The 25,045-nt window shown below is 44.9% G+C and overlaps 1 protein-coding gene and 3 non-coding genes across 4 annotated transcripts in view; 2 read left to right on the forward strand and 2 right to left on the reverse strand.

The window, feature by feature from the left end:
• The window catches only part of LOC123486435 (DENN domain-containing protein 5A-like), a 44,910-nt gene that overhangs the window by 1,428 nt on the left and 18,437 nt on the right, over positions 1–25,045 (forward strand). The window contains 5 exon segments of the mRNA XM_045217748.1: positions 18,220–18,288; positions 19,166–19,275; positions 19,435–19,719; positions 19,722–20,136; positions 23,075–23,262. Of these exon segments, the coding sequence (XP_045073683.1) occupies positions 18,220–18,288; positions 19,166–19,275; positions 19,435–19,719; positions 19,722–20,136; positions 23,075–23,262 (1,067 nt within the window).
• Positions 10,485–10,539, forward strand: LOC121562414. Its single transcript, XR_005999509.1, has one exon. It is a non-coding gene; the product is annotated as a U7 small nuclear RNA (small nuclear RNA).
• LOC121562413 lies at positions 13,300–13,354 on the reverse strand. The gene has a single exon (XR_005999508.1). It is a non-coding gene; the product is annotated as a U7 small nuclear RNA (small nuclear RNA).
• Positions 16,903–16,958, reverse strand: LOC123486436. Its single transcript, XR_006659382.1, has one exon. It is a non-coding gene; the product is annotated as a U7 small nuclear RNA (small nuclear RNA).

A 25,045-nucleotide genomic window follows, 5' to 3' on the forward strand; every position in this document is an offset into this window, starting at 1 on the left:
AAGACACATTTCCTTCCTCTCAGTGTAAAAGTGGAAGTAGAATCTTTTACAGAAATCAGTCAAGGATGTGTTTACTTCTCTGTTGTTTATCTTGAGAGAATTATGCTATTCAGATTCTTATCATCATTGTCTCCTCTCCTGGAGTACCTGCCTCTCTAATGGTGTAAACAAGGTAGAGAGCAGCTGGTGAAAGTAAAAGTCACTGGGGTGTTCAGCAGGAGATTGCATGTCATTCAGTAATTCGCCAATCTAAGAAGAGTGAATTAGGCAAATAATGGTGGTCCTCTGACCACAGATTAGACTGTAGAAGACGAGGTTATCCTGTAGGTTCCATACTTGGCCTTCATGTTTTCTCCTGCAGTGACTCACTCAGACAATGGAAAGCCTTTTTGGGGGCTAAGGGTGCTATTGGCTGAGTTGATATGGGATGAGGAATTTGTCCTCTTTGCCATTCCATGCATAGTTCCAGGGCCATGAGTGCACTGCTGAGACTTGTAGCACGGTTTGGTGTAATGTTACGATAGGCTCTTATTAGACATGCTTGTTACAGACCGTTTCTTGAGTCTGTCAGCCACATCTAAAGGAATTGAAGCTGTTGGCCTGTCAGATATCTCAAGCTGGGTGTTTTATGCAGAATGTGTTTTGAATGATATGCTTCCAGGATTCCTCCTCTTGTAAGATTGGATCAGCGAATAGGAAGTGACTGCATGCCTGGCGGGGTTTGTGAATAGTGAAGACTGCCTAGGGCCAGACCCTAATGTAATCTTCCTCATTGTGGTCAAGGATCGACAGGGTAGGTTATAATAGTTACATGATCAGACCGCCCGTGCGCGTTCGCCATCACGTGCATGTTGATTTTGTCCACCCACACCAGACGCGATAAGGACAAGCAGGTTGAAATCAACTCTGAACCAACTATATTAATTTGGAGACAGGTCGAAAAGCATTAAACATTTTAATTGCTGTTGCTAGCTAATTTGTCCTGAGATATAAACATTGGGTTGTTATTTTACCTGAAATGCACAAGGTCCTCTACTCCGACAATTAATCCACAGATAAAAGTGTAAACAGAGTTTGTTTCTAGTAATGGCTTCTTCTTCAGAGTTTATATGGCGGTTGGCAACCAACTTTAAGGTGCATTACCCCCACCAACTGGACTGGAGTGTGGACCTCAGTTCGTCTTTCAATCACCCACATAGATATCAGTTTGTCTCTGTGAATGGTCTGTCCTCCGACAAATCAACTGTACATTTCGGTGTTCCTCAAGGTTCCGTTTTAGGACCACTATTGTTTTCATTATATATTTTACCTCTTGGGGATGTTATTCGAAAACATAATGTTAACTTTCACTGCTATGCGGATGACACACAGCTGTACATTTCAATGAAACATGGTGAAGCCCCAAAATTGCCCTCGCTAGAAGCCTGTGTTTCAGACATAAGGAAGTGGATGGCTGAAAACTTTCTACTTTTAAACTCGGACAAAACAGAGATGCTTGTTCTAGGTCCCAAGAAACAAAGAGATCTTCTGTTAAATCTGACAATTCATCTTGATGGTTGTAAAGTCGTCTCAAATAAAACTGTGAAGTACCTCGGCGTTACTCTTGACCCTGATCTCTCTTTTGACGAACATATCAAGACTGTTTCAAGGACAGCTTTTTTCCATCTACGTAACATTGCAAAAATCAGAAATTTTCTGTCCAAAAATGATGCAGAAAAATTAATCCATGCATTTGTTACTTCTAGGTTAGACTACTGCAATGCTCTACTTTCCGGCTACCCGGATAAAGCACTAAATAAACTTCAGTTAGTGCTAAATACGGCTGCTAGAATCCTGACTAGAACCAAGAAATTTGATCATATTACTCCAGTGCTAGCTTCCCTACACTGGCTTCCTGTTAAGGCAAGGGCTGATTTCAAGGTTTTACTGTTAACCTATAAAGCGTTACATGGGCTTGCTCCTACCTATCTTTCCGAGTTGGTCCTGCCGTACATACCAATACGTACGCTACGGTCACAAGACGCAGGCCTCCTAATTGTCCCTAGAATTTCTAAGCAAACAGCGGGAGGCAGGGCTTTCTCCTATAGATCTCCATTTCTATGGAACAGTCTGCCTACCCATGTGAGAGACGCAGACTCGGTCTCAACCTTTAAGTCTTTACTGAAGACTTATCTCTTCAGTAGGTCATATGATTGAGTGTAGTCTGGCCCAGGAGTGTGAAGGTGAACGGAAAGGCTCTGGAGCAACGAACAGCCCTTGCTGTCTCTGCCGGGCCGGTTCCCCTCTCTCCACTGGGGTTCTCTGCCTCTAACCCTGTTACAGGGGCTGAGTCACTGGCTTGCTGGTGCTCTTTCATGCCGTCCCTAGGAGGGGTGCGTCACTTGAGTGGGTTGAGATACTGACGTGATCTTCCTGTCTGGGTTGGCGCCCCCCCCTTGGTTTGTGCTGTGGTGGAGACCTCTGTGGGCTATACTCGGCCTTGTCTCAGGATTGTAAGTTGGTGGTTGAGGATATCCCTCTGGTGGTGCGGGGGCTGTGCTTTGGCAGAGTGGGTGGGGTTATATCCTTCCTGTTTGGCCCTGTCCGGGGTTTCTTCGGATGGGGCCACAGTGTCTCCGGACCGCTCCTGTCTCAGCCTCCAGTATTTATGCTGCAGTAGTTTATGTGTCGGGGGGCTGGGGTTAGTTGGTTATACCTGGAGTACTTCTCCTGTCTTATCCAGTGTCCTGTGTGAATTTAAGTATGCTCTCTCTAATTCTCTCGTTCTCTCTTTCTCTCTGAGAACCTGAGCCCTAGGACCATACGTCAGGACTACCGGGCATGCTGACACCTTGCTGTCCCCAGTCCGCCTGGCCTTGCTGCTATTCCAGTTTCAACTGTTCTGCCTGCGGTTACGAAACCCCTACCTGTCCCAGACCCGCTGTTTTCAACTCTTAATGATCGGCTATGAAAAGCCAACTGAGAGACCTGAGCCCTAGGACCATACGTCGGGACTACCGGCCGTGGTGACTCCTTGCTGTCCCCAGTCCGCCTGGCCTTGCTGCTATTCCAGTTTCAACTGTTCTGCCTGCGGTTATGGAACCCCTACCTGTCCCAGACCTGCTGTTTTCAACTCTTAATGATCGGCTATGAAAAGCCAACTGAGATTTATTCCTGATTATTATTTGACCATGCTTGTCACTTATGAACATTTTTGAACATCTTGGCATGGTTCTGTTATAATCTCCACCCGGCACAGCCAGAAGAGGACTGGCCACCCCTCATAGCCTGGTTCCTCTCTAGGTTTCTTCCTAGGTTTTGGCCTTTCTAGGGAGTTTTTCCTAGCCACCGTGCTTCTACACCTGCATTACTAGCTGTTTGGGGTTTTAGGCTGGGTTTCTGTACAGCACTTCGAGATATTAGCTGATGTAAGAAGGGCTATATAAAATAAAATTGATTGAAAATTGATTGTATACGCTCCTAAAAACCAATGAGGAGATGGGAGAGGCGGGACTTGCAGCGCGTCAAGTGTCACAAATAGTACCAAGTTCTATTTTAGCGCCTGGCCACGCAGACACTCATTGACACTCGCGAGCATTGTGGGTGCAATGATTGAATAACCTGTATGTGTACATTTATTTTGCAACGCTCGCGCATGCGACGTGTGCAGTGTGGTCAGCATGTTAGGGAGCATCTTGTCTAATCAGAGAAGATTGCAATATATCACATTTTCCCTTCTGCTTTTTTAGCTAGATCCTACTAGCTGACAAAAAAACGCTATTACAATGTTACTGCAATGTCGTAGCAAGCGGACAATACATTAGCAATGTTATGAGTGTACAACTCTCTACGGGATGTTGCCACGTCACTGAGACATTGTGGGAATGTTTGTTGTAAACTATATCTGTGAAAAGTGAATCCCTGTGAGTATACCTGTAAATCTCCTCCAGCTGTACACACAGGGCTGTTAGCGTTGGCCTTCCTACAGCTCTAATGTGGTGAGGTGGTGTCGTGATTGACTAGTGAGTGAGAGTAGATAAGCAGGGTTAAGGTGTCTAAGCTTCCTGTAGCCTGGCCTCTGTTCTGCTGCTCACCTTCTGACTGCAGACTGGGCTAGTGTCAGAGAGTGTGGGCACGTACACTGCTGTCACCCTGAAAGCTTTATAGTTTATTTCTGAATCGATTGCTCACCACAAATTGTGATTTTCAACCATCTCTATGGGCCTTAAGTCACTCCCCCCATCTCCCCTGACCTCTACTTCCCGTCTCATCCCCCTACTAGTCCACTGTCATGGCCTGCAAACAAATACACCATTGGCACATTTCCACTGAAGATTTACCTCATTAACATAAAACACTGCCGGCCCACTGGTGTGGGGATAAGTCTCACTGGAAAAGCACCTCTCCCTCTCTCTCTACAGTAGAGATCCATGGAGTATGTATCCTCTTAGAGCAACAAGGCCTTTGGATGGTTACATGAATGCTTTCTCATGCAGCTATTTTAGTATCTCTTGATTACGCCCTCCACCACAGCTATACTCTGTGGAGATACTGCAAGCAGTACTGTTCCTGCTGTATGCAGGCTATGTTTTCTCAGTATGAACTTCCTGCTGCCCTCTCGTTCTCAGGCTGCTGAGACCCAGTTAGCACTAGCAGACCTAGCAGAGCTGCTTCATATACGGTAGCAGCGGTGAGTGGGGGAGCTCTTCTTCTCCCTGGCAGACTGGAGGACTCACGTGCACACAGCAAACAGACAGCCCAGCACAAGCTGCTCTGACTGACCAATCTGAGGAGATTATGGGTGTCGTACTAAGTGGACTGAGCAAGCTTCGAGCTGCAGTCTCTAGAGTCTATGCAATCAGTCTGTGCTGTGGTGAGTGTGTCGACTAAAGGCGTCTGCATGCTTTCCAGCCGAAACAGTTCGGAAGAGTTTGTGCATATATCATGATGACATTTTGTGACGTTTATGTTAGTGTTTGACATCGGTAAGGGTTTTTTCGGCTGTTTGGTTACACAAATTTTTTTCTGAAGGCAAGCCGAGGTTGGTAGCCAAAGTCTATGCCCCTTCGTCGGTGATTGGTCAACAGTAGGGATTCTTCAATAAAGTCTTTGTTGTCATTCAACGAGAGATGACTTGTTTTCATACAAATTTTTCATTGAAAAATACTGCACCAAACATCTTAGTTGGATGTAAAATTGTGCGACTAACATCTCCTTGGCAAAAAACGTCAAAATTAATGACAGATTTCTTGAGTTACTTTAGATTAATTCTGACTATTTTGAGGAAGTGTATACCTGCTACGGCTTCTCAAAATGGACAAACTATTGCCGCTTTTTTCTTATTTTTCAAGTGAAAGTTTTTTATGGGAGTATGTGAGCACACTCGCTAGGCGCCAGAAACACAATTAAGGTAGTGTGGTCCATGAAGCAGGCTCAGTTATCACCCCTAAAAATCTGCTGGGATGTTTGTTGGAGAAAGAGGGGCTTGCCCATACGCTGATCTGGCAACGTTGTGAAATCATAAGAAACACCACAATTCAGGTCACTTGAGATCACAAGCTGATTTGTCAGTTTTACAGTGTGGTTTGAGTCACTCACTGGGCTTTCCATGGCTTGTGTTTTGACTCAAACGGTGAAGTCAGGCTGTCAGGATGGATGGGGCTTTCCAGATGGCCCTTTCTCTGATCACCACCAATGATAGGAGAAGGTTTTAGAGGTGAATTGAACAGCTGTGCCTAACTGACAGCTGGCACTCACCCTGTCCTTCTCAGGCAGTTTTGTGTAACGTGTGTATAGAGGCTACACTGTACAGTAGGTTTGTATTGGTTCACAGAGCCCATATATCCTCACAGGAAGCCTCCGTCATCTTTCTCCAAGACACTATCCCATATTGGGTAACACCACCATGACTTAAAACAGATGTGTCCTTTAGAGGGTTGTCTTAAGAACCGGAACAGGAGTGCGCCTGGAGATATAGGCCTAGCAATGTTCTGTAACAGTTGGACCCCAACACTGTATCACTGTACTGACTAGGTTCTCTTATAAGAGTTCATGCCCCCATAATGAGCAGACATTGTGACTTGCCTGAGGACATCCATGTTAGAGGAGAATGATTTGACTGTCTCAGGGGGAGGTATAGAAAATAACATTTTCCTTCCATTCAAAGTAGAAATTGAAAAAGCTGTCAGTGAAAAAGCATATTTCACTTTCATAAGGGGGCTCTGACTGTCAACACGTTGCAACGTGTTGACATGTGAGGAATATGGCGACTGAGGGTAGTAATGATAAGGCTGAGGTGAATGAGGATGAGCTGTCTGTCCCAGAATGCCTCAGTGCTGTGACCAGTGCATGATTAGCCCCTCCAGATCATGAGCTCTGACGGGGGAACAGAAACCCACTCTCTCTCTATCCGCTGCCTAAACATGGCCTGAAGCTTTCCTCTGTAGAGCACTGCATTTCCTTGTGTTCCCCCCACAAAGAGGCAAGATGGTCATCGGCCCCCTTTCCATTTCCTCTTTGATTTTTAATAGATTTTTGTGCACAAAGCCTCTTAAGATGGGACTCTTATTTATTTATATTTTTTCATGGAACTCCCTTTGTCCTCTTCTTTTCATTTCAAAATGCTGAAGTTATTAAAGTCCAAAGCTGTGTGATCTCCAGAAAGGACTCTTCATATCCAATATGACAGACTAGTAATTATTACATGTGATCCGTTCCAAGGCAACATGGACAGATGTCACATAACTGTTTGCTGTGTCACGATCACGATCACAATGTTATTTTTTTTTTTATCAATATAACTAACCAGCTAATATCTCTCTCCCTCAGTATGTAATGCACATGCTATAATCTTTTCATGACACTGACTTTGCCATCAGGGGGCAGTTATATCACTGGCTGCAGCAGCCAAAACGTGGCAAACTTGATGTCAAAACTCTCCTTTATGCGACAGTGTTGGGGTGCAGGGTGAGACCAGATTAGCATATGTATTAGGGGCCCTCCTGCCAGGCCGACGTGATTGGCTGGCTCACAACTTGGTCCTGCTGACACAAGCCCCCCCCCCCCGCCCTATTCAAATGCTAACATCCCTTGAGTTTCCCAGACATTCCCCTCTCTTTAATCCCTCAGTGAATGACATCACTATAAAGCCCCCCACACATGCTCAGTGTGGGTCTGCACTCATATTCACTGGCTGTTAATAATTCATAGGTGTGTTAAAGGAGCTCAAGTCCTAAGGAAGTTTCCTCAGGCATCTTACAGTGTCTAACTAAATACTGTTTAAGCAAATCTGTAACCCTGTGCAATTGAATAATGGCTGTTGAAGTGTGTTATACACATGGAAGTATAATTCAATAGGGGAAACAAGTGTGTGTGACCTTGAAAAATCTAGCCCTCCGGTATTTGTTGGTTTTAGACATTTCGGATGGCCCAGCTGGATCTCTCCTTTCTGTACTTTTATGTAATTCAAAATCACTTTTCAACTCGAGAAGTTGATACTGAGAAGAAGCCAAGCCATCCTTTATTGAGCAATACACATAATACTTCTCTATATTCTGAGATTATACAAGGCAGATTTCTACACTAAACAAAAATATAAACGCAACATGTAAAGTGTTGGTCCCATGTTTCATGAGCTGAAATAAAATAACCCAGAAATGTTCCATACACACAAAAAGCTTATTTCTCTCAAATGTTCTGCACAAATTTGTTTACATCCCTGTTAGTGAGCATTTCTCCTTTGCCAAGATAATCCATCCACCTGACAGGTGTGGCATATCAAGAAGCTGATTAAACAGCATGATCATTACACAGGTGCATCTTGTGCTGGGGACAATAAATGGCCACTCTAAAATGTGCCGTTTTTTCAAACAACACAATGCCACAGATGTCTAAAATTTTTTGAAGGAGCGTGCAATTGGCATGCTGACTGCAGGAATGTCCACCAGAGCTGTTGCCAGAGAATTGAATGTTAATTTCTCTACCATAAGGCGCCTCCAACGTTGTTTTAGAGAATTTGGCAGTACGTCCACCGGCTTCACAATCGCAGACCATGTGTATGGCGTTGTGTGGGCGAGCGGTTTGCTGATATCAATGTGGTGAACAGAGTACCCCATGGTGGTGGTGGGGTTATGGTATGGGCAGGCATAAGCTCAAGTTATACAGAACTGAAATAAATGCTTCACATAAGGAAACCTGCCTTTAAATCCCAGGCAGAGATCATGACTGGAGAGAAGCTTGTATAATAAGCTAACTCTGCCCTCTCAGCACCCTGAGGCTCTCTCTATCTCCTCTGCTACGCTCTGTGGAAACAGGAAGCGTTTCTTATAAAGGAGGTTTAGACGGCTGCACGGCAGAGGAGCAGATAGCGTTTTTATGAAAGCGATGATGTCTGTCCATTTGATCTCAGCTCTGCTGCTGAGGAGGCAGTCTGCCATGAAGAAAGGCTCATGCTGCTTCTGTTGAAAGGAAATGGAGACAATTCATTTTCAACATTGGTCACAGACAGAGGTAAGCTGTGGTCAGGCCATGTTGAGTCACATGATCTAGAGACTCTTCTGTTTGACAGGGAAAAGCAATGATTGGCTGCCACTGGGGCGCTGCTTCCTGAATAGACTATACTGGACAGAGTTCAGTCTCTTCATAAAGTTAGAGAAAACATGCTTTCAGTCCTACTCATCCTTTGGCATTTGGAATTGTCTCCCTTTGCCATTAAGCAAGGTTTTTACAGTGTGTGAGTTGGTTCAGTGAAAAAGAGCACATTACCCATGTCTCCTTTACGACTAGTCCTAGAAGGTCATTCTTTACATGTCACCCCTGGTTACAGTGTCCATACAATACATCTCTCTGTGGAAGCTACAAACCCTGAAAGCAATACCAGCGGCCAGACTGGAAATGCCAGACGAGATGGACAGTCTTTTCTGTTCACCCCAGATAATGTTACGAAAAAGGCTAGCAAGACACAATATAGTGTTCAGGGGCAGAGACTTCTTTCACTTTGCCACTAACTTTAACTGAATGCTACATTAATCTGTTCTTACTCTGTCCAAGGGGCTCCCGAGTGGCGCAGTGGTCTAAGGCACTGCATCTCAGTGCTTGAGGCGTCACTACAGACCCCCTTGTTCGATTCCAGGCTGTATCACAACCGGCCGTGATTGGGAGTCCCATAAGGCCCATAGGACTCCCAATGGGTGGTGTAGGCCGTCATTGTAATTTGTTCCTAACTGACTTGCCTAGTTAAATAAATAAACAATTGAAAAAAATTACAGTGAACAAAAATATAGAAGATCCTAGAAATGTTCAATATGCACAAAAAGCGTATTTCTCTCAAATTTGTTTACATCCCTGTTAGTGAGCGTTTCTCCTTTGGCAAGATAATCCATCCACCTGACATGTGTGGCAAGAAACTGATTAAACAGCATGAATATTACACAGGTGCACCTTGTGCCGGGGACAATAAAAGGCCACTCTAAAATGTGCAGTTTTTTCACACAACACAATGCCACAGATATCTCAAGTTTTGAGCGAGAGTGCAATTGGCATGCTGACTGCAGGATTGTCCACCAGAGCTGTTGCCAGAGAATTGAATGTTAATTTCTCTACCATAACCCGCCTCCAACATTGTTTTAGAGAATTTGGCAGTATGTTCAACCGGCCTCACAACTGCAGACCACGTGTATGGCGTTATGTGGGCGAGTGGTTTGCTGACGTCAACGTTGTGAACAGAGTGCCCCATGGTGGCAGTGGGGTTGTGGTATGGGCAGGTGTAAACTATGGACAATGAACGCAATTAAATTTTATCGATGGCACTTTGAATGCACAGAGATACCATGACGAGATCCTGAGGCCCATTGTCGTGCCATTCATCTGCCTCCATCACCTCATGTTTCAGCATGATAATGCACGGCCCCATGTCGCAAGGATCTGTAAACAATTCCTGGAAGCTGAAAATGTCCCAGTTCTCCCATGGCCTGCATACTCACCAGACATCTCACCCATTGTGCAAGTTTAGGATGCTCTGGATTGACGTGTACGACAGCGTGTTCCAGTTCCCGCCAATATCCAGCAACTTCGCACAGCCATTGAAGAGGAGTGGGACAACATTCCACAGGCCACAATCAACAACCTGATCAACTGTATGCGAAGGAAGATGTGTCTCGCTGCATGAGGCAAATGGTGGTCACACCAGATACTGACTGGTTTTCAGATCCACGCCCCTACCAACAGGGAATACAGATGCATATCTGTATTCCCAGTCATGTAAAAATCCATAGATTAGGACCTAATGAATTTATTTCAATTGACTGATTTCCTTATATGAACTGTAACTCAGTAAAATAATTTCGCTTCATATTGTTGGCATAGTCTCCCTCCCCTAGTTGTGTATCGTTAGGGTTATGTTAACCTAATTTGCATATGACACGCCCACACCGTGTAACATGGACAACCATGACCCATGTTCCTATGTGTTATGTAGGCATGCCACCCTGATGCCATGTTGAGGTATGGAAAGTTAGCGCTTTTAGTATTTGTTCAGTAGGTTTCCTGATTTAGGAAGCCCCCTAGGCCTTTTAAAAGAAATTAAAACAACAATTTGCATTATCCTGTATGAGATTCCCCCACTGATACAGTACGTTGAGACAGCAGCAAGGTGTGCTGTATGAAAGAGGACCACTGGTTTGTCTCAGATATTTGTGAACAAATGGTTCTCTGCTCTCACAAAGGGGACTTCTGCCCACAGCTGTGTATCTCCAGGTGTTTAGCTGCGCATCCCATTCTCCCAGGAAAGCATTAGGACTCTGCCGTCTGCTCCCTGTCTGTCTTACTAATCACCTGCCTTTATGCTGCTGGAGTCAACATGGAGTCATCCCATCCATCTCAGTCCACTCAGTTATACATGGCCAGTGACTGGCATAATATAGAGGATTTTAAATCCCCATCCATACAAGTGTCTTGGATAGATGGAGTAGTTACTCATTACCCGTCTTGTCCCCTTGGCGTAAAGAGTTACTGGTGGCTGTTAATCAACAGGGCTGATTTACTAAGCTCTCCACCATATGTTAGAAGTATGCCCTTTCTTATTTCTCATTCAAGGAAGTGATTAAACCCCTAGATCCTCTACCCCTATCCCATAAATCTCTGCTCTGTCATGTTTTCTTATACAGCAGCCTTGTGAACAGATTGCGCTGAGACGAGGCTGCTGGCCTCCCTCATCTTTATGTCGGTGTGACGTCTGACGTGGTGTAGTACAAACCCATAGGATAATCCATTGTCCTGAGAGGTGGGTGTGCTCTGAAGGCGCCTCATGCTCAAGAGCATGGTGTCGTGTCATGCACTTGATTGAGTTCAACGGCACGCCAGGTGGGTGGAGTTTGCGCTAATGACCAATGGAATCGCATCTAAAATTCAAACCCCACCCATCTAGCGGTCCCAGCAAGTTAAATCAAGCACCTTTTCTCTCCATATTCCCCTCTCCTGATGAAAGATGGGAATGCTCATGCCCATGGTGCTTGGGGATATGGATATAGTATTTCTCCTTAGAAGTCAATAGTGTCTGTCTTCTTCTCCTGTTTCTTGTTTATGCACTCTCTCAGCAGTGTGCAGGTTTTTTGTTGTCACGACCGTGTGTAAATTATGAATTCTGCTGTGTCGCGGGGTTGGGCATTTGTGTGTGGAATCCCAACAGGCCCAGTTAATGGGGTAGAAAAACACACATGGGTTTTCCAGAGGGAGGCCTTGCTCTGAAGGCTGTGAATAACATAAAAATAAGCTGTCTCCTCTGTGTGAATGAGCCAAGTGGCCCATATCTTTGCTGCATTTTTGGCAGGGCTCACTTGGTGAGAAGGTCATGGTGTCTTTGCTGTGATCTGTTTTTGATATGTTAGCGATGTCTGCATGAACATTCTGCTGTGATGATGACGAGCTGAGCATTTTGATAACTGAGAGGCATGAGGCATCCCTCTATCTCTGCTCTCCTGAGTCATTCCATCCTCAGCTCAGTTGGCTGTGATGGCACTAGGCATGGTATGTAGGTTGAGCACAGGAGGGGGTCTGTGCTGGAGGCAGTCCCTGGCACGCAGGACTAGAGAGAGAGAGCAGAGAGTGGGGAGGTAGAGAGCTGTGGCACGACTCTCCCACTCCCTCCCCAATGGCTCTTATGGCATCACAGGCCCTGTCGTTCCGTAGAAAAACAGAGATTCCTGTTCTTTTGGTTGAAGTTATGGAGCATAACAGTATATATAGCATATATGAGTTTCATACAATGTGGTTGTAGATTGATGCCTTCACCACATACTGTACTTGACACCCCCTGTGAGTGTGATTTGTTTACTGTAGCGGTTGGCTCCTTTCCTCAGCAACCCAGTCTAGAGAGCGTTGTAGTTTATTATCAACCACATCGACCCATTTCCCCCCACATGATACACTACATGACCAAAAATATGTGGACACCTGCTCGTCGAACATCTCATTCCAAAACCATGGGCATTAATATGGAGTTGGTGCCCCCTTTGCTGCTATAACAGCCTCCACTCATCTGGGAAGGCTTTCCACTAGATGTTGGAACATTGCTTCGGGACTTGCTTCCATTCAGCCAAAAGAGCGTTAGTGTGGTCGGGCACTGATGTTGGCCGATTAGTCCTGGCTCGCAGTCGGCATTCCAATTTATCCCAAAGGTGTTCGATGGGGTTCAGGTCAGGGCTCTGTGCAGGCCAGTCAAGTTCATTAGATACATTAGATAGACAGTTGAGGTATAAGTGGGTATTCTCTGTGCACTGTTCTCCTGTCTGATTATGCTTGGTATTGAATCAAACAATCAACAGGAAATCAAACACAGGAAATAATTAATGAAATAATTCCCCACTACACCCCACAACAACATTGTTGTGTGAGGTAGATTTGTTTACTGTATTCTGTAGAAGTTGGCTCCTTTCCTCAGCAACCCAGAGCGTTTATCATCAACCACATCATCACTGACCTGGCTGCCACAGAGGAAGGAGCCAGTACTTTCTGAACTGACTCAGATTCATTGGGTAGTCAATGGATGATACCAGTACTGTGTGTGCGTAGGCGTATGTACTAGGCCTACTGGCAGATAATGAATTCAGTGGCCCATGACAGTGGCTTTTTATATAAGATAAGTTAATTGATCACTTTTATCTTGGCTATTAGGGGCCCTGCCTTGGACAGTATTCAGAGATAACTGCATAACAAGGAAACTTGCTAACTTCTACAGTGATGGATAGGCCTAGTGTTTTTGTGGTGCATTATATAGGCTATTAACTTCTCCATCACTTTGTCAGTATTCTTTCTTTAACATAGTTGTGGGGCTTCCTCACTGAGGAAACCTACTGGACAAATACTAAAAGAGCAAATATTCCATGACTTGTTAGGAAATCATGATATGGACTCTATTTGGCATGTACGTTTCTCGGTCATGGGTGGCACACACTGGTATAAGGGGGAGGGGATGGGGTGGGGTATATGCAAATATGAATTAACATATGAATAGATTTATAGTTGTACAGTAGCTAGGTTTTCATGACTGGATAGTTAGCCTGTTGAGGTCTGTATGCTGTGCTCTCTGTTTCTCTCCTGTCTGATTGTGCCTGGTATTGTTGACATACCTCTCCATTGTTTGGCTAGTCTAATTGTTCACATTCCTGGACTAGTTTCCAGCCCTGGATTCTAGGCTGTGGACGTGAAAGTAAGCAGCAGAATAAGCAGTTAATCCTACAGCCGCGAATCTACGGCTGGCTGGCTGGCTGGCTGGCTGGCTGGCTGGCTGGCTGGCTGGCTGGCTGGCTGGCTGGCTGGCTGGCTGGCTGGCTGGCTGTCGTTACCGCTCACGTCTTGCCTTATCATCAGGTGGATGATAATTGTCCCCCACGATGAAATCGGGGAGGGGACTGTGGATCTGTCTCCGTCAGTTTTTACGTTATTCACATGCGATATCTCAGACAGCACTGGGACGATATTGACGAAACTTGGGTGAATGATGTGTCTTACCATAGAGATCCGGCATTTACAAAATGACACTGATTGGCCCAAGCTGGGAGCTATAGTAATTAACTGAAATGTGTTATTCACACGCAATATCTCAATTGGCACAAGGGACGGGCGCTACATCATTCGTCTGGGACGACTTGTTAACTGTTGCCTTGTTGCAAGGAGAAGTGATCAACATTTTCAAATGAATAGATTTGGTAGATCATTTTTCATTATTATGACCTCCCCACATTATAATTGGAAGAGGAAGTGCGAACTCTAACATAGCCTATTAGCTAGAAAGGTAACTCCAAAAACATTTTTGCTAAGAACAGCTGTTTAGCTCTGGTTAAACAAAGTAATTTATTTTCATATTTTTTCCAAATTCATTACAAGTTAAAATCAAATTTAGTTAAAGTTCAAAATAACAAACAGTAAGCAATCAATCCAACTTACGTTAATCAAAAACAAAACAATAAACAACTAAAACACAAATGTAGTCAATAAAATAAAAACAGATGATCATCAGTCCATCAATTAGTTAGTCAGTCAGTCAATCATGGTTGGTCTGGTGGAGTGGTTGACGGTGTGTTTGTGTCTTTGTGTTGGGGGAGGAGAGGGGAAGGGGTGGGGTGGGGTGGGGTGGGGTCTGGCAGTTGCTGGCTGGAGGTGGCAGTTGTGGTTGGTCAGTTCTGTATCCAGGGTTGGTGCTGGTGTTGGGGCTGGGACCTGGAAGAACTGGGTTTGTGTTGGGGCTGGGTTGGAAATCGTGCTGGTATCAGGGCTCGAAAACCAGGGGTTGGTGCTGGGTCTGGTGCTGGGACTGTGGGCCTGTGGGCCTGGGAGAAACAAAAACCGGGAACTGGGGCTTGGCTGGGTCGGGGTCTATAGAGGGGAGCAAGGACAACCTGAGGAGCAAGCAGACACAAGGGAGCCCTAGACCCAAAGGTCAACGGTAGTACTTCCCTGTGGCCTGCTCGCTCCGGGTGAAGCTGCTGGTTAAACAAAGGTTAGCCATGTGTTGGCAAAAATGAGTGTCCAAGTCAAGAAAGCTTACCAGCAGCCAGCGGCACTTGCCGCACTGGTAGAATATTCGCGGGTGCTTTTTCAAAGCCTATGTCCGATACTCCAGTGAGTGTAATTGGCTCCAATGAGTGTAATTTGCTCAATGTTAGGAGTTGAGAAGTGAAGTTGCCATCATTAAAAAGAAGATACTCTCCTCTTTTCCACTGTAGGTATGTCATTCGTTTATTCTGTTGTTGCTAGCGATATTAATAAAAACATTTGTTTTTCTTTTTTTGGGACCCCCGGTTGAATACCCCTGGCCTAGATAACAGATAGACATCAACACTTACCTTTAGACATCTGAATCACAGCAAAGACGTACAGCGAAATAATAATAGAGGCAACATTGGCTATTTTTTACTTTCCCTCATCATCAGCACAAACTGTATTTCCATCCACAGTTTTTATGCGAGTAAAGTCATACCGTATACAAATAAAAATAATCACGACACCTGTGATGGATACAGGAAGTTTTGGTACAATTTTATAAATGGTGACAGATAATTTGTTTGTTCGACATGGTGGTATCTTTTTGTGTCTGTAAAATTAATTATGCGCGGAATGGTGGTGGAAATGCCTTTATGCGCAAATATTGATAGAATAACCATCATATCGAAGTAAACTTGGAGTCACGCAATGACATGGTGTGTGATCCTCCCACTACGACACGGGAAACCATGCAGTTTATTAGGCTACAGATTAAATAAATTATGATGAACTTCACAGGGTGATGAAAGTGCATGGTATGAGCTTGATGCTCCTTTCCAATGAATGTCGAGGGTCTTATTCTGGTGACATGATGAACGATGCTTGACTGCCGCTTTGACAAATAAAAACATTCCTGCTCTTTTCCATAATCTCATCATATAGACTAGCCTACCCACACTGTATCGCGAGCTGTTGGCTAGGCACATTTGCTATTTAACGCAACAGTTTTTGTGACAAAAGCTATCGGTAGAGTTTAAAATGCGATGGAAACACACTGAACATTAGATTTTTATTCGGTACATGAAAACTTAAGCGAAAAAGTACATTTTGTGTGCACTACGTCATCAAGCATTGATTTTTTTTATCAGTTTGGTGGAAACACACCACTGGTGTGGAAATGTGCATATTTTCTTTATGCAGATTTTAGAATATTTGCATGAAAATCTGTCGCCAATAGGATGGAAACCTAGCTATTGTTTCTTCAGCTTTTTTCCGCTGTCACTAAATGCCAGCTAAAATAAGCAGAATAACATGTTCAAGCAGACACACAATGAATCAATCACGTTACTCAGTACTCAGAAAGAGGCTTTCTTTTCCACAGCATCATCAATAATCTGATGTACTGTGTGTCATCACTGAGGAAAATGATGGGTAAGGCCAGACAGGTTTACCTGTCAGACCAATCAGTAATGGTCCTATTTGTGGGTTATCACAGAGAGGTAGTTATAAATCTGAAGGGTTAGGGAGGACGGTCTGGGAGAGGCTCTGGATTGGACCGGATCTCCTGACTCAGGGAAGACAAGAGAGGGCACGTCATACATCCCACACAGCCACAGGCTCCCTCAGCTCTAAAATGCGGTGTATAATGTGTGACAGCCGGACTGGAGGAGGACTGGACCCTAGCCATGGCACAGAGAGAGAGAGATGCAGACCTAGGTTTCTCTCTCCTTCTGTGTGTCTAAAACAGCATAACACTGAATGAATCAGCAGACTGACACCTGTGCAATAGCAGGTGTACTATAAACTCACCAGGGATGGAGAGATTTGAACAGGCTGGCATTTACTCACTCTTCAGCTGACTATTGGACCTTAGTAACAGCAGTCAGTATAATAATAATGTCATTGAAACATATGTAGATGCGTCAGGTATTTCTTTGACAGAGATGTGGGGGCTTCCTCTTTGAGGAAACCTACTAGAAAAATACTAAAAGAAGCAAGTATTCCATGATTTCTTAAAAAGTCAAGATAAGCTCTATACTTGGCATGTAGGTTTTCTCAGTCATGGGTGGCACACATTGGGGTTTATGGGGGAGGGGAGGGGCGTGGTATATGCAAATTGTACCGTACAATAACATCCATCCCCCAGGTTTATCTAGCTTTGTGGACAGTGTAGGAAGGAACACAGGGACCAGTCTAGAGAGTCTTATTATGATCTCTCACTGACTGTCTTAGGATACACATGATCTACCAACTTCTACCTCAGGCAATCAAGAACATGTTTGTTCATAGCTTTGACTAGAGAAAAACAAAGGCAACAGTATAGAATGGAGACTGTTTATTATTGATGTTTCAGCTGCCAGGCCTTTTTCAAGACTCAATGGGACAATGCACTGTTATGACCATACAGGGAAGAATGTGCGTCATTCATAACTTTGACTTACAGCAGAGCACATATTTTTGTATACTTTCAGAATAACTTATTGTTTAACAAATACCTTCTTTGTTCAGACCCCTAGTCTGTTTTTTATAGACCTGTGTCTGCCACATTCCACTTCTTCTGAAACACTATAGTTAATGTGTGTTTTTCAGGATCCTCCACTATCCCCTCAGGTGTTTTTAAATGATCTCATCCTCCATCAGTTACATTTACATTTACATTTTAGTCATTTAGCAGACGCTCTTATCCAGAGCGACTTACAGGAGCAATTAGGGTTAAGTGCCTTGCTCAAGGGCACATCGACAGATTTTTCACCTAGTCGGCTCGGGGATTAGAACCAGTGACCTTTCGGTTACTGGCTCTTAAACACTAAGCTACCTGCCACCCCACAGTTACACTGTGTTGCTTCCTTCAGAACCAGCACAGGCCTGATCATATTCCCCATGTATTATAACACACAGATACAGCTCTTCAAGTGTGTTCACTGTAATACCATAATCCACAGCATAGCACTGACAACAGGGATTAATCATGGGTTTTGGAGAGGAGAGGAGAGCACTGCATTGCTACAGCAACACACATAATTCTCTGACAACCCACGCAGCTGGTTTAGACAGAAACCTTCTAAACCTGACAGAAACCTCTGTGCCTCCATACACACATGAAGAGGACGTGTTGTTCCCTCAGTGTTTCTCTCACCTATAGGAGAACACTGTCAGAACCCTCCGGTCCTGAGTAACTCCTGCTGTGTATGCACATATTGAGAAGTGATGCGGTACTCAGCAGTAGCCATGTGATTAATTACTGTTGTTTTATCTGTTGTGTAGCTTTATGCCAGTATATAGAGGCTACTAAATTCAGAGATGGGGCCAGAGGATTGGCGAGTGCAGATGAAGGTAACCCCCCCACCCCCCCACCAGCCCCCCTCCTCAGAATGACCTCACCTCCGCTTGCTCCTTTAACCTGACACGCCCTTCTTTCACAGCACTCTCCTTTTGTTGATTTTTAATGTTTCTGAGAACTCAGTTCTGCACAGGTGAGGGGAACTCTGCAAGCACTTTTCCTTCTGACCTTCCTCCCTCTCTCCTCCTCCTCCTCCTCCTCCTCTACCTTCACCTCCTCTTTTGGCAGCTAGCTACTCAACAACAAGCCAATCTGTTTGACAATCACTACGTCTCTACATCACACACACCCAGTTCTACCTACCAGCGCTGGTGTTGCTTGGCCAATGTGTACTCTTCCCCTCCACTCTGAATGACTTATCAATCATGTCTTGGTGTGTGCATCACTTCTGCTTTCACTGTGGGTCTGAATCAATTTGATTTGTGTTGGTTTGTTTGATTGATTGATTGTTTTGCGGGTTGCTTTGCCTGTATTGCCATAAAAGCTGTCACTTTACTGGTACTCCTACATGTAGAAGTTTGTTTTCTTATAAGCAACAAAGCATTGTCTTTTTCTGAATAGATTTATACAAACAAAACCCAATACATAGTATTATTATCTGACTATTTGACCTCTTTGGCAGCGGTTACTTTCCTTCACTGGCCCAGTACATGATGCTGTTGACAGCTTTACATGATGCAATACAGCCTTTCTCTCCAGACCACTGTGCTCACTTCCTATTTCCTGTGTGGAGGGTTGTCTTGTGCCTCAAGCCTGCTTCTGATTGGGCCTCTGCATCCTTTTGCGCTTCTGTTGCTCTTTGGGCCCTGAGTCCTGAATTTTTTTCCTTCTGTCTTTTTCTCTGTCACTCTATTTCTCCCTCTCTTTCAGGTGAGAATTTTGAGCAGAGTCCACTGCGGAGAACCTTTAAATCCAAAGTTCTAGCGCACTACCCAGAGAATGTGGAGTGGAGTCCATTTGACCAGGATGCCGTTGGCATGGTAAAGGAACTGCGGAATGTGTAACTAACACAAAGTGTATTTTCTTTAAAGCTACACCCATTTCTGTTTCCAGGGTTTACATCTGTATGTCTTTATGGATTAGAACCTGTATCGTTTTGCTGATAGACTAACCTGATCTATTCCGTTCTCCTCTCTCAGCTGTGTATGCCAAAGGGTCTGTCCTTCCGGACACAGGCGGACACACGCGAGCCTCAGTTTCACCCCTTCATCATCACACGGGAGGACGGCTCGCGGACGTATGGCTTCGCCCTCACCTTCTACGAGGAGGTGACCAGCAAGCAGATCTGCAGCGCCATGCAGACCCTGTACCACATGCACAATGCCGAACAATATGACATCCTGCACACCCCCCACCACCCCCGCGGTGCCCAGAGGAGCAGCGCCACCTCCATCCCCACCCTCTCAACCCCCACCCCCAACACACGCTCCTCCCCACACCCTCCATCTCCCGGCTGCAGCGCTTCAACTCCTACGACATCAGCCGCGACACGCTCTACGTGTCCAAGTGCATCTGCCTCATCGCACCCATGGCCTTCCCCCAGGCCTGCAGGAAGGTGCTCCAGCAGCTCCACCAGGCCGTCTCCTCCCCCCAGCCCCCGCCCCTCCCCCTGGAGAGCTACGTCTACAACATCCTATACGAGGTGCCCCTGCCTCCCGCTGGGCGCTCCCTGAAGTTCTCGGGGGTGTACGGGCCAGTGGTGTGCCAGAGGCCCAGCACGGCAGAGCTGCCTCTCTTTGACTTCCCTATCAGCCAGGTGTTTGAGCTGCTGGGGGTGGAGAATGTCCTCCAGCTGTTTACTTGCGCCCTGCTGGAGATCCAGATCCTGCTCTACTCACAGCGTAAGTCCTTACTTAGGATCTTTCTCTCTGATCTGCTGAACTTTCTGTGGTTTTCTGTCTATTGTCCCCAAGCATCGCTTTTAGAAAGGATTGTGATTTGTTATTTCAACAGAAATACTGAAAATGTAGAAGAAAAACTGAAATAACAGTTGTGGTTAAGATCTTCGGTATGTTCAATGGAACTATTATCCAGGCAGATTAAATAAACTATCCTGTGATTCCATTAAAGGCCCAGTGCAGTCAAAAACGTGATTTTCCTGTGTTTTATATATATTTCCACACTATGAGGTTGGAATAATACAGTGAAATTGTGAAAATGATAATGGCCTTTTAGTGTAAGAGCAGTTTGAAAAGACCGCCTGAAATGTATGCATGTTTTGGTGGGATGGAGTTTTGGCCTTCCATGGTGACATCACCATGCAGTAAATTTGTTAATAGACCAATAAGAAAGAGAGTTCCAAACCTCTCTGCCAATAACAGTTTTATCCTCCCCACTCAGACCACTCCTAGACAGTCCTAGCAAAATTCTTGCTTGAGACATTGCCCTTTGCTAAGAAGCTATTTTTTAAATATATATTTTTTACCATTTTAATTGAAAACAATCACAGTAAGGTACTTAATTGTTACCCAGAAGTGATTTGATGTTGAGATAAAAACGTCTGCATTGGACCTTTAAAGAAAGCTGTATGCTTCTCAGCTGTACGTTTCTCCTCATGGGCTCTTAGCTCAGGCCTAGCCTGTGTGTGTGGTGTGTGTGTGTGGCGGCGTGTGTGTGTGTGTGGTGTGTGGTGCATGTGTGTGGCGTGTGTGTGTGTGTGATGTGTGTATGTGTGGTGTGTGTGTGTGTGTGGTGTGAGTTGCTGGGGTAAACAGGCTGTAGTGCAGCAGCAGCAGTGTGTGTGCTGTGAAGGGCTGTCTCTGTTGGCTGTGATCAGTCCCTCTTTGTTTTCCCCTGCTCATGTTCAACCCCAGGCCTACGCTGAGAGAGAATGACAGTTAATAGGGACACATTCAAGAGAACCTTTTTGGGAGGAATGACAGATATTTAGATATGACACAGGTCATTTGGCACATAGAAAAATGAGATCTACAGAATTGATAGAAACAGGTCTTCCAGTATGTGTGTGAAAAGAAACAGCATTATACATAATAAATCAGCTCCAATCAGGAATTGTTTTGTTCAGGGACCAATGTTGGAGGTTTTGAAAAGCAAATCTGCCTTTCAGCATTATACAGAATGGCATATTCCTCCTCCATGGAAGCACACAGGGATTTACTTTGATCAGAGTCAGATTGTTTCAGGATTGGGGAGCAGGCGTGTTGATAGGATCCATTACGGAGACAGGGAAAAGGCAAATTGTTTATAAAACGCTAGGGGCTAGAGGTGCAATGCTGTGGTGTTGCTAGGCAACCCTCGCAGGAGGATAAGGAGGAGGACGGCAGTCAGTGATGCAGGGTAAAGATGATTGGTTGGAGATGACATCATCCTTTTTTTTCTCCAGAAGGCTCATCACTGCAGAATGTGTGACCTAAAGAGTGTTTTCTAGAGTGTGAGCCTGTGAGCTTTCCACTGAGCAGGGACAGGGTGTCGTTAGTTAAAACTGCATAGGCTGAGGCAAGTGATGCCCTATACTAAATATGAGCTGCCTGGAGAGGGGCTGTTCTAAAAATAGAGGCATAATTCATAACTCAGATACATAGGCCCTGGCCTGGCCAGTGTCTTTCCCACATACAGTACATTAAACCTCCTTGAAACGAGCATCTGCTGCTGTTTTTCCCATCTCTCCAAGTAGATCAATGGAAGCTTGCCATTTCCCCTGCCTGGCCTGCATGGTAGTGGTCCATATATAGAGCTCTTATTCTGTTAGCAAAGTACTCAAATAGGCTCCGATGACCTTATTCGTCTTAGAAAGGCCTTTTGGGAAGCAGTGTAGCAAAGGGGAGGACAAGTGGAGGACTACACCAACACTGAAGCTCATTAGATTTCCTCCAGTTGAATATCTGATGAATGACCCTATTAAAGAGTATGTTTTCTCTTAGACCAGATTAGCTGTTGGCAAGGCCTGTGTGTGTATGATACTGTGGTGCGGTGTGTGGTTTGTGTGTGTGCACGCATTTGTGTGTGTGTGTGGATGTGTGTGTACTTTAATGTGTTTGTTTGTGCGTGTGCGTGCGTCCTTTCATTTGCATGGGTGTGTGTCGGTCTGTTTGTGGTTTTTCTCAGGAAGGTGGTATCATGCTCTGAAAGGGCCTGTTGTTGTTCACCAGGCAAGGTCAGAGCACTAGCAGACAGGCTAGATTAGTATTCCTGTCTCTGAGTCCCTAGCCCGAGTCCTGGGAGAGGTGGCCCGACCAGGGGGAGACCTGGCCTGGGAGAGGGCCTGTTCTGAGGGGAGAGGGGAGAGGGAAGAGGGCCTGTTCTGGGGGAAGAGAGAAGATGGGAGAGGGTCTGTTCTGGGGGGAGAGGAGAGGGGAGAGGGCCTGTTCTGGGGGGAGAACGGGGGAGAACGGAAGGCGAAATGAAGGACTAGTAGTTATTTTGGCAGTAGAACAGCAAAGACAGAGCTGTTACTGAATATAGGTTTGTTGTGACTGATAGAGAAGGAATGTAGATAAACAGGACTGGATGGACGTTTAATAATAATAATAATAATAATAATAATAATATGCCATTTAGCAGACGCTTTTATCCAAAGCGACTTACAGTCATGCGTGCATACATTTTTTGTGTATGGGTGGTCCTTGGGATCGAACCCACTACCCTGGCGTTACAAGCGCCGTGCTCTACCAGTTGGATGCCAAACACTTGACTTGGAGAGGATTGTTTAACCCTGTACATTACAATACAGTGCGTACTGTAGGTGTCAAAACCATTAGCCTTTGTGACCGTATAAAACCAGTCAGTTTGTGACTCTCTCCTCTGTTGTTTGTGTGACAGATTACCAGAGGCTGATGACTGTGGCAGAGAGCATCACAGCCTTAATGTTCCCTTTCCAGTGGCAGCATGTCTATGTGCCCATCCTGCCTGCCTCACTGCTGCACTTCCTGGATGCCCCCGTGCCCTACCTGATGGGTCTGCACTCCAACGGAGAGGGTGACCGCACCAAACTAGAGCTGCCCCAGGAGGTAACCTATACACTCATGCACCTACAGTTGAAGTCAGAAGTTTACATACACCTTAGCCAAATACATTCAAACTCAGTTTTTCACAATTCCTGACATTTAATCATAGTAAAAATTCCCTGTCTTAGGTCAGTTAGGATCCCCACTTTATTTTAAGAATGTGAAATGTCAGAATAATAGTAGAGAGAATTATTTATTTCAGCTTTTATTTCTTTCATCACATTCCCAGTGGGTCAGAAGTTTACATACACTCAATTAGTATTTGGTAGCATTGCCTTTAAATTGTTTAACTTGGGTCAAACGTTTTGGGTAGCCTTCCACAAGCTTCCCACAATAAGTTGGGTGAATTTTGGTCCATTCCTCCTGACAGAGCTGGTGTAACTGAGTCAGGTTTGTAGGCCTCCTTGCTCGCACACGCTTTTTCAGTTCTGCCCATACATTTTCTATAGGGTTGAGGTCAGGGCTTTGTGATGGCCAATCCAATACCTTGACTTTGTTGTCCTTAAGCCATTTTGCCACAACTTTGGAAGTATGCTTGGGGTCATTGTCCATTTGGAAGACCCATTTGCGACCAAGCTTTAACTTCCTGACTGATGTCTTGAGATGTTGCTTCAATATATCCACATAATTTTCCTTCCTCATGATGCCATCTATTTTGTGAAGTGCACCAGTCCCTCCTGCAGCAAAGCACCCCCACAGCATGATGCTGCCACCCCCGTGCTTCACGGTTGGGATGTTGTTCTTCGGCTTGCAAGCCACCTCCTTTCTCCTCCAAACATAACGATGGTCATTATGGCCAAACAGTTCTGTTTCTGTTTCATCAGACCAGAGGACATTTCTCCAAAAAGTACAATCTTTGTCCCCATGTGCAGTTGCAAACCGTAGTCTGGCTTTTTTATGGTGGTTTTGGAGCAGTGGCTTCTTCCTTGCTGAGCGGCCTTTCAGGTTATGTTGATATAGGACTTGTTTTACTGTGGATATAGATACTTTTGTACCAGTTTCTTCCAACATCTTCACAAGGTCCTTTGCTGTTGTTCTGGGATTGATTTGCACTTTTTGCACCAAAGTACGTTCATCTCTAGGAGACAGAACGCGTCTCCTTCCTGAGCGGTATGACGGCTGCGTGGTCCCATGGTGTTTATACTTGTGTACTACTGTTTGTACAGATGAACGTGGTACCTTCAGGTGTTTGGAAATTGCTCCCAAGGATGAACCAGACTTGTGGAGGTCTACAATTTTTTTTCTGAGGTCTTGGCTGATTTCTTTGGAATTTCCAATGATGTCAAGCAAAGAGGCACTGAGTTTGAAGGTAGGCCTTGAAATACATCCACAGGTACACCTCCAGTTGATTCAAATGATGTCAATTTGCCTATCAGAAGCTTCTGAAGCCATGACATAATTTTCTGGAATTTTCCAAGCTGTTTAAAGGCACAGTCAACTTAGTGTATGTAAACTTCTGACCCACTGGAATTGTGATACAGTGAATTATAAGTGAAATAATCTGTCTGTAAACAATTGTTGGAAAAATTACTTGTGTCATTGTCACGCCCTGGCTCTGGGGACTCTTATATGTTGAGCCAGGGTGTGGAGTTTCTATGTGTTATTTTCTATGTTGTGTTCTAGTTCGTGTTTTCTATGTTGGCCAGGGTGGTTCCCAATCAGAGGCAGCTGATTCTCGTTGTCTCTGATTGGGAACCATACTTAGGCAGCCTGTTGGCACTTTTGTTTTGTGGGATCTTGATCCGTAAGGTTTGTGTTTAACCCTAGGACTTCACGTATCGTTTGT

Source organism: Coregonus clupeaformis, unplaced genomic scaffold (assembly GCF_020615455.1).
Source record: "Coregonus clupeaformis isolate EN_2021a unplaced genomic scaffold, ASM2061545v1 scaf1216, whole genome shotgun sequence".
NCBI classification, from domain to species: domain Eukaryota; kingdom Metazoa; phylum Chordata; class Actinopteri; order Salmoniformes; family Salmonidae; genus Coregonus; species Coregonus clupeaformis.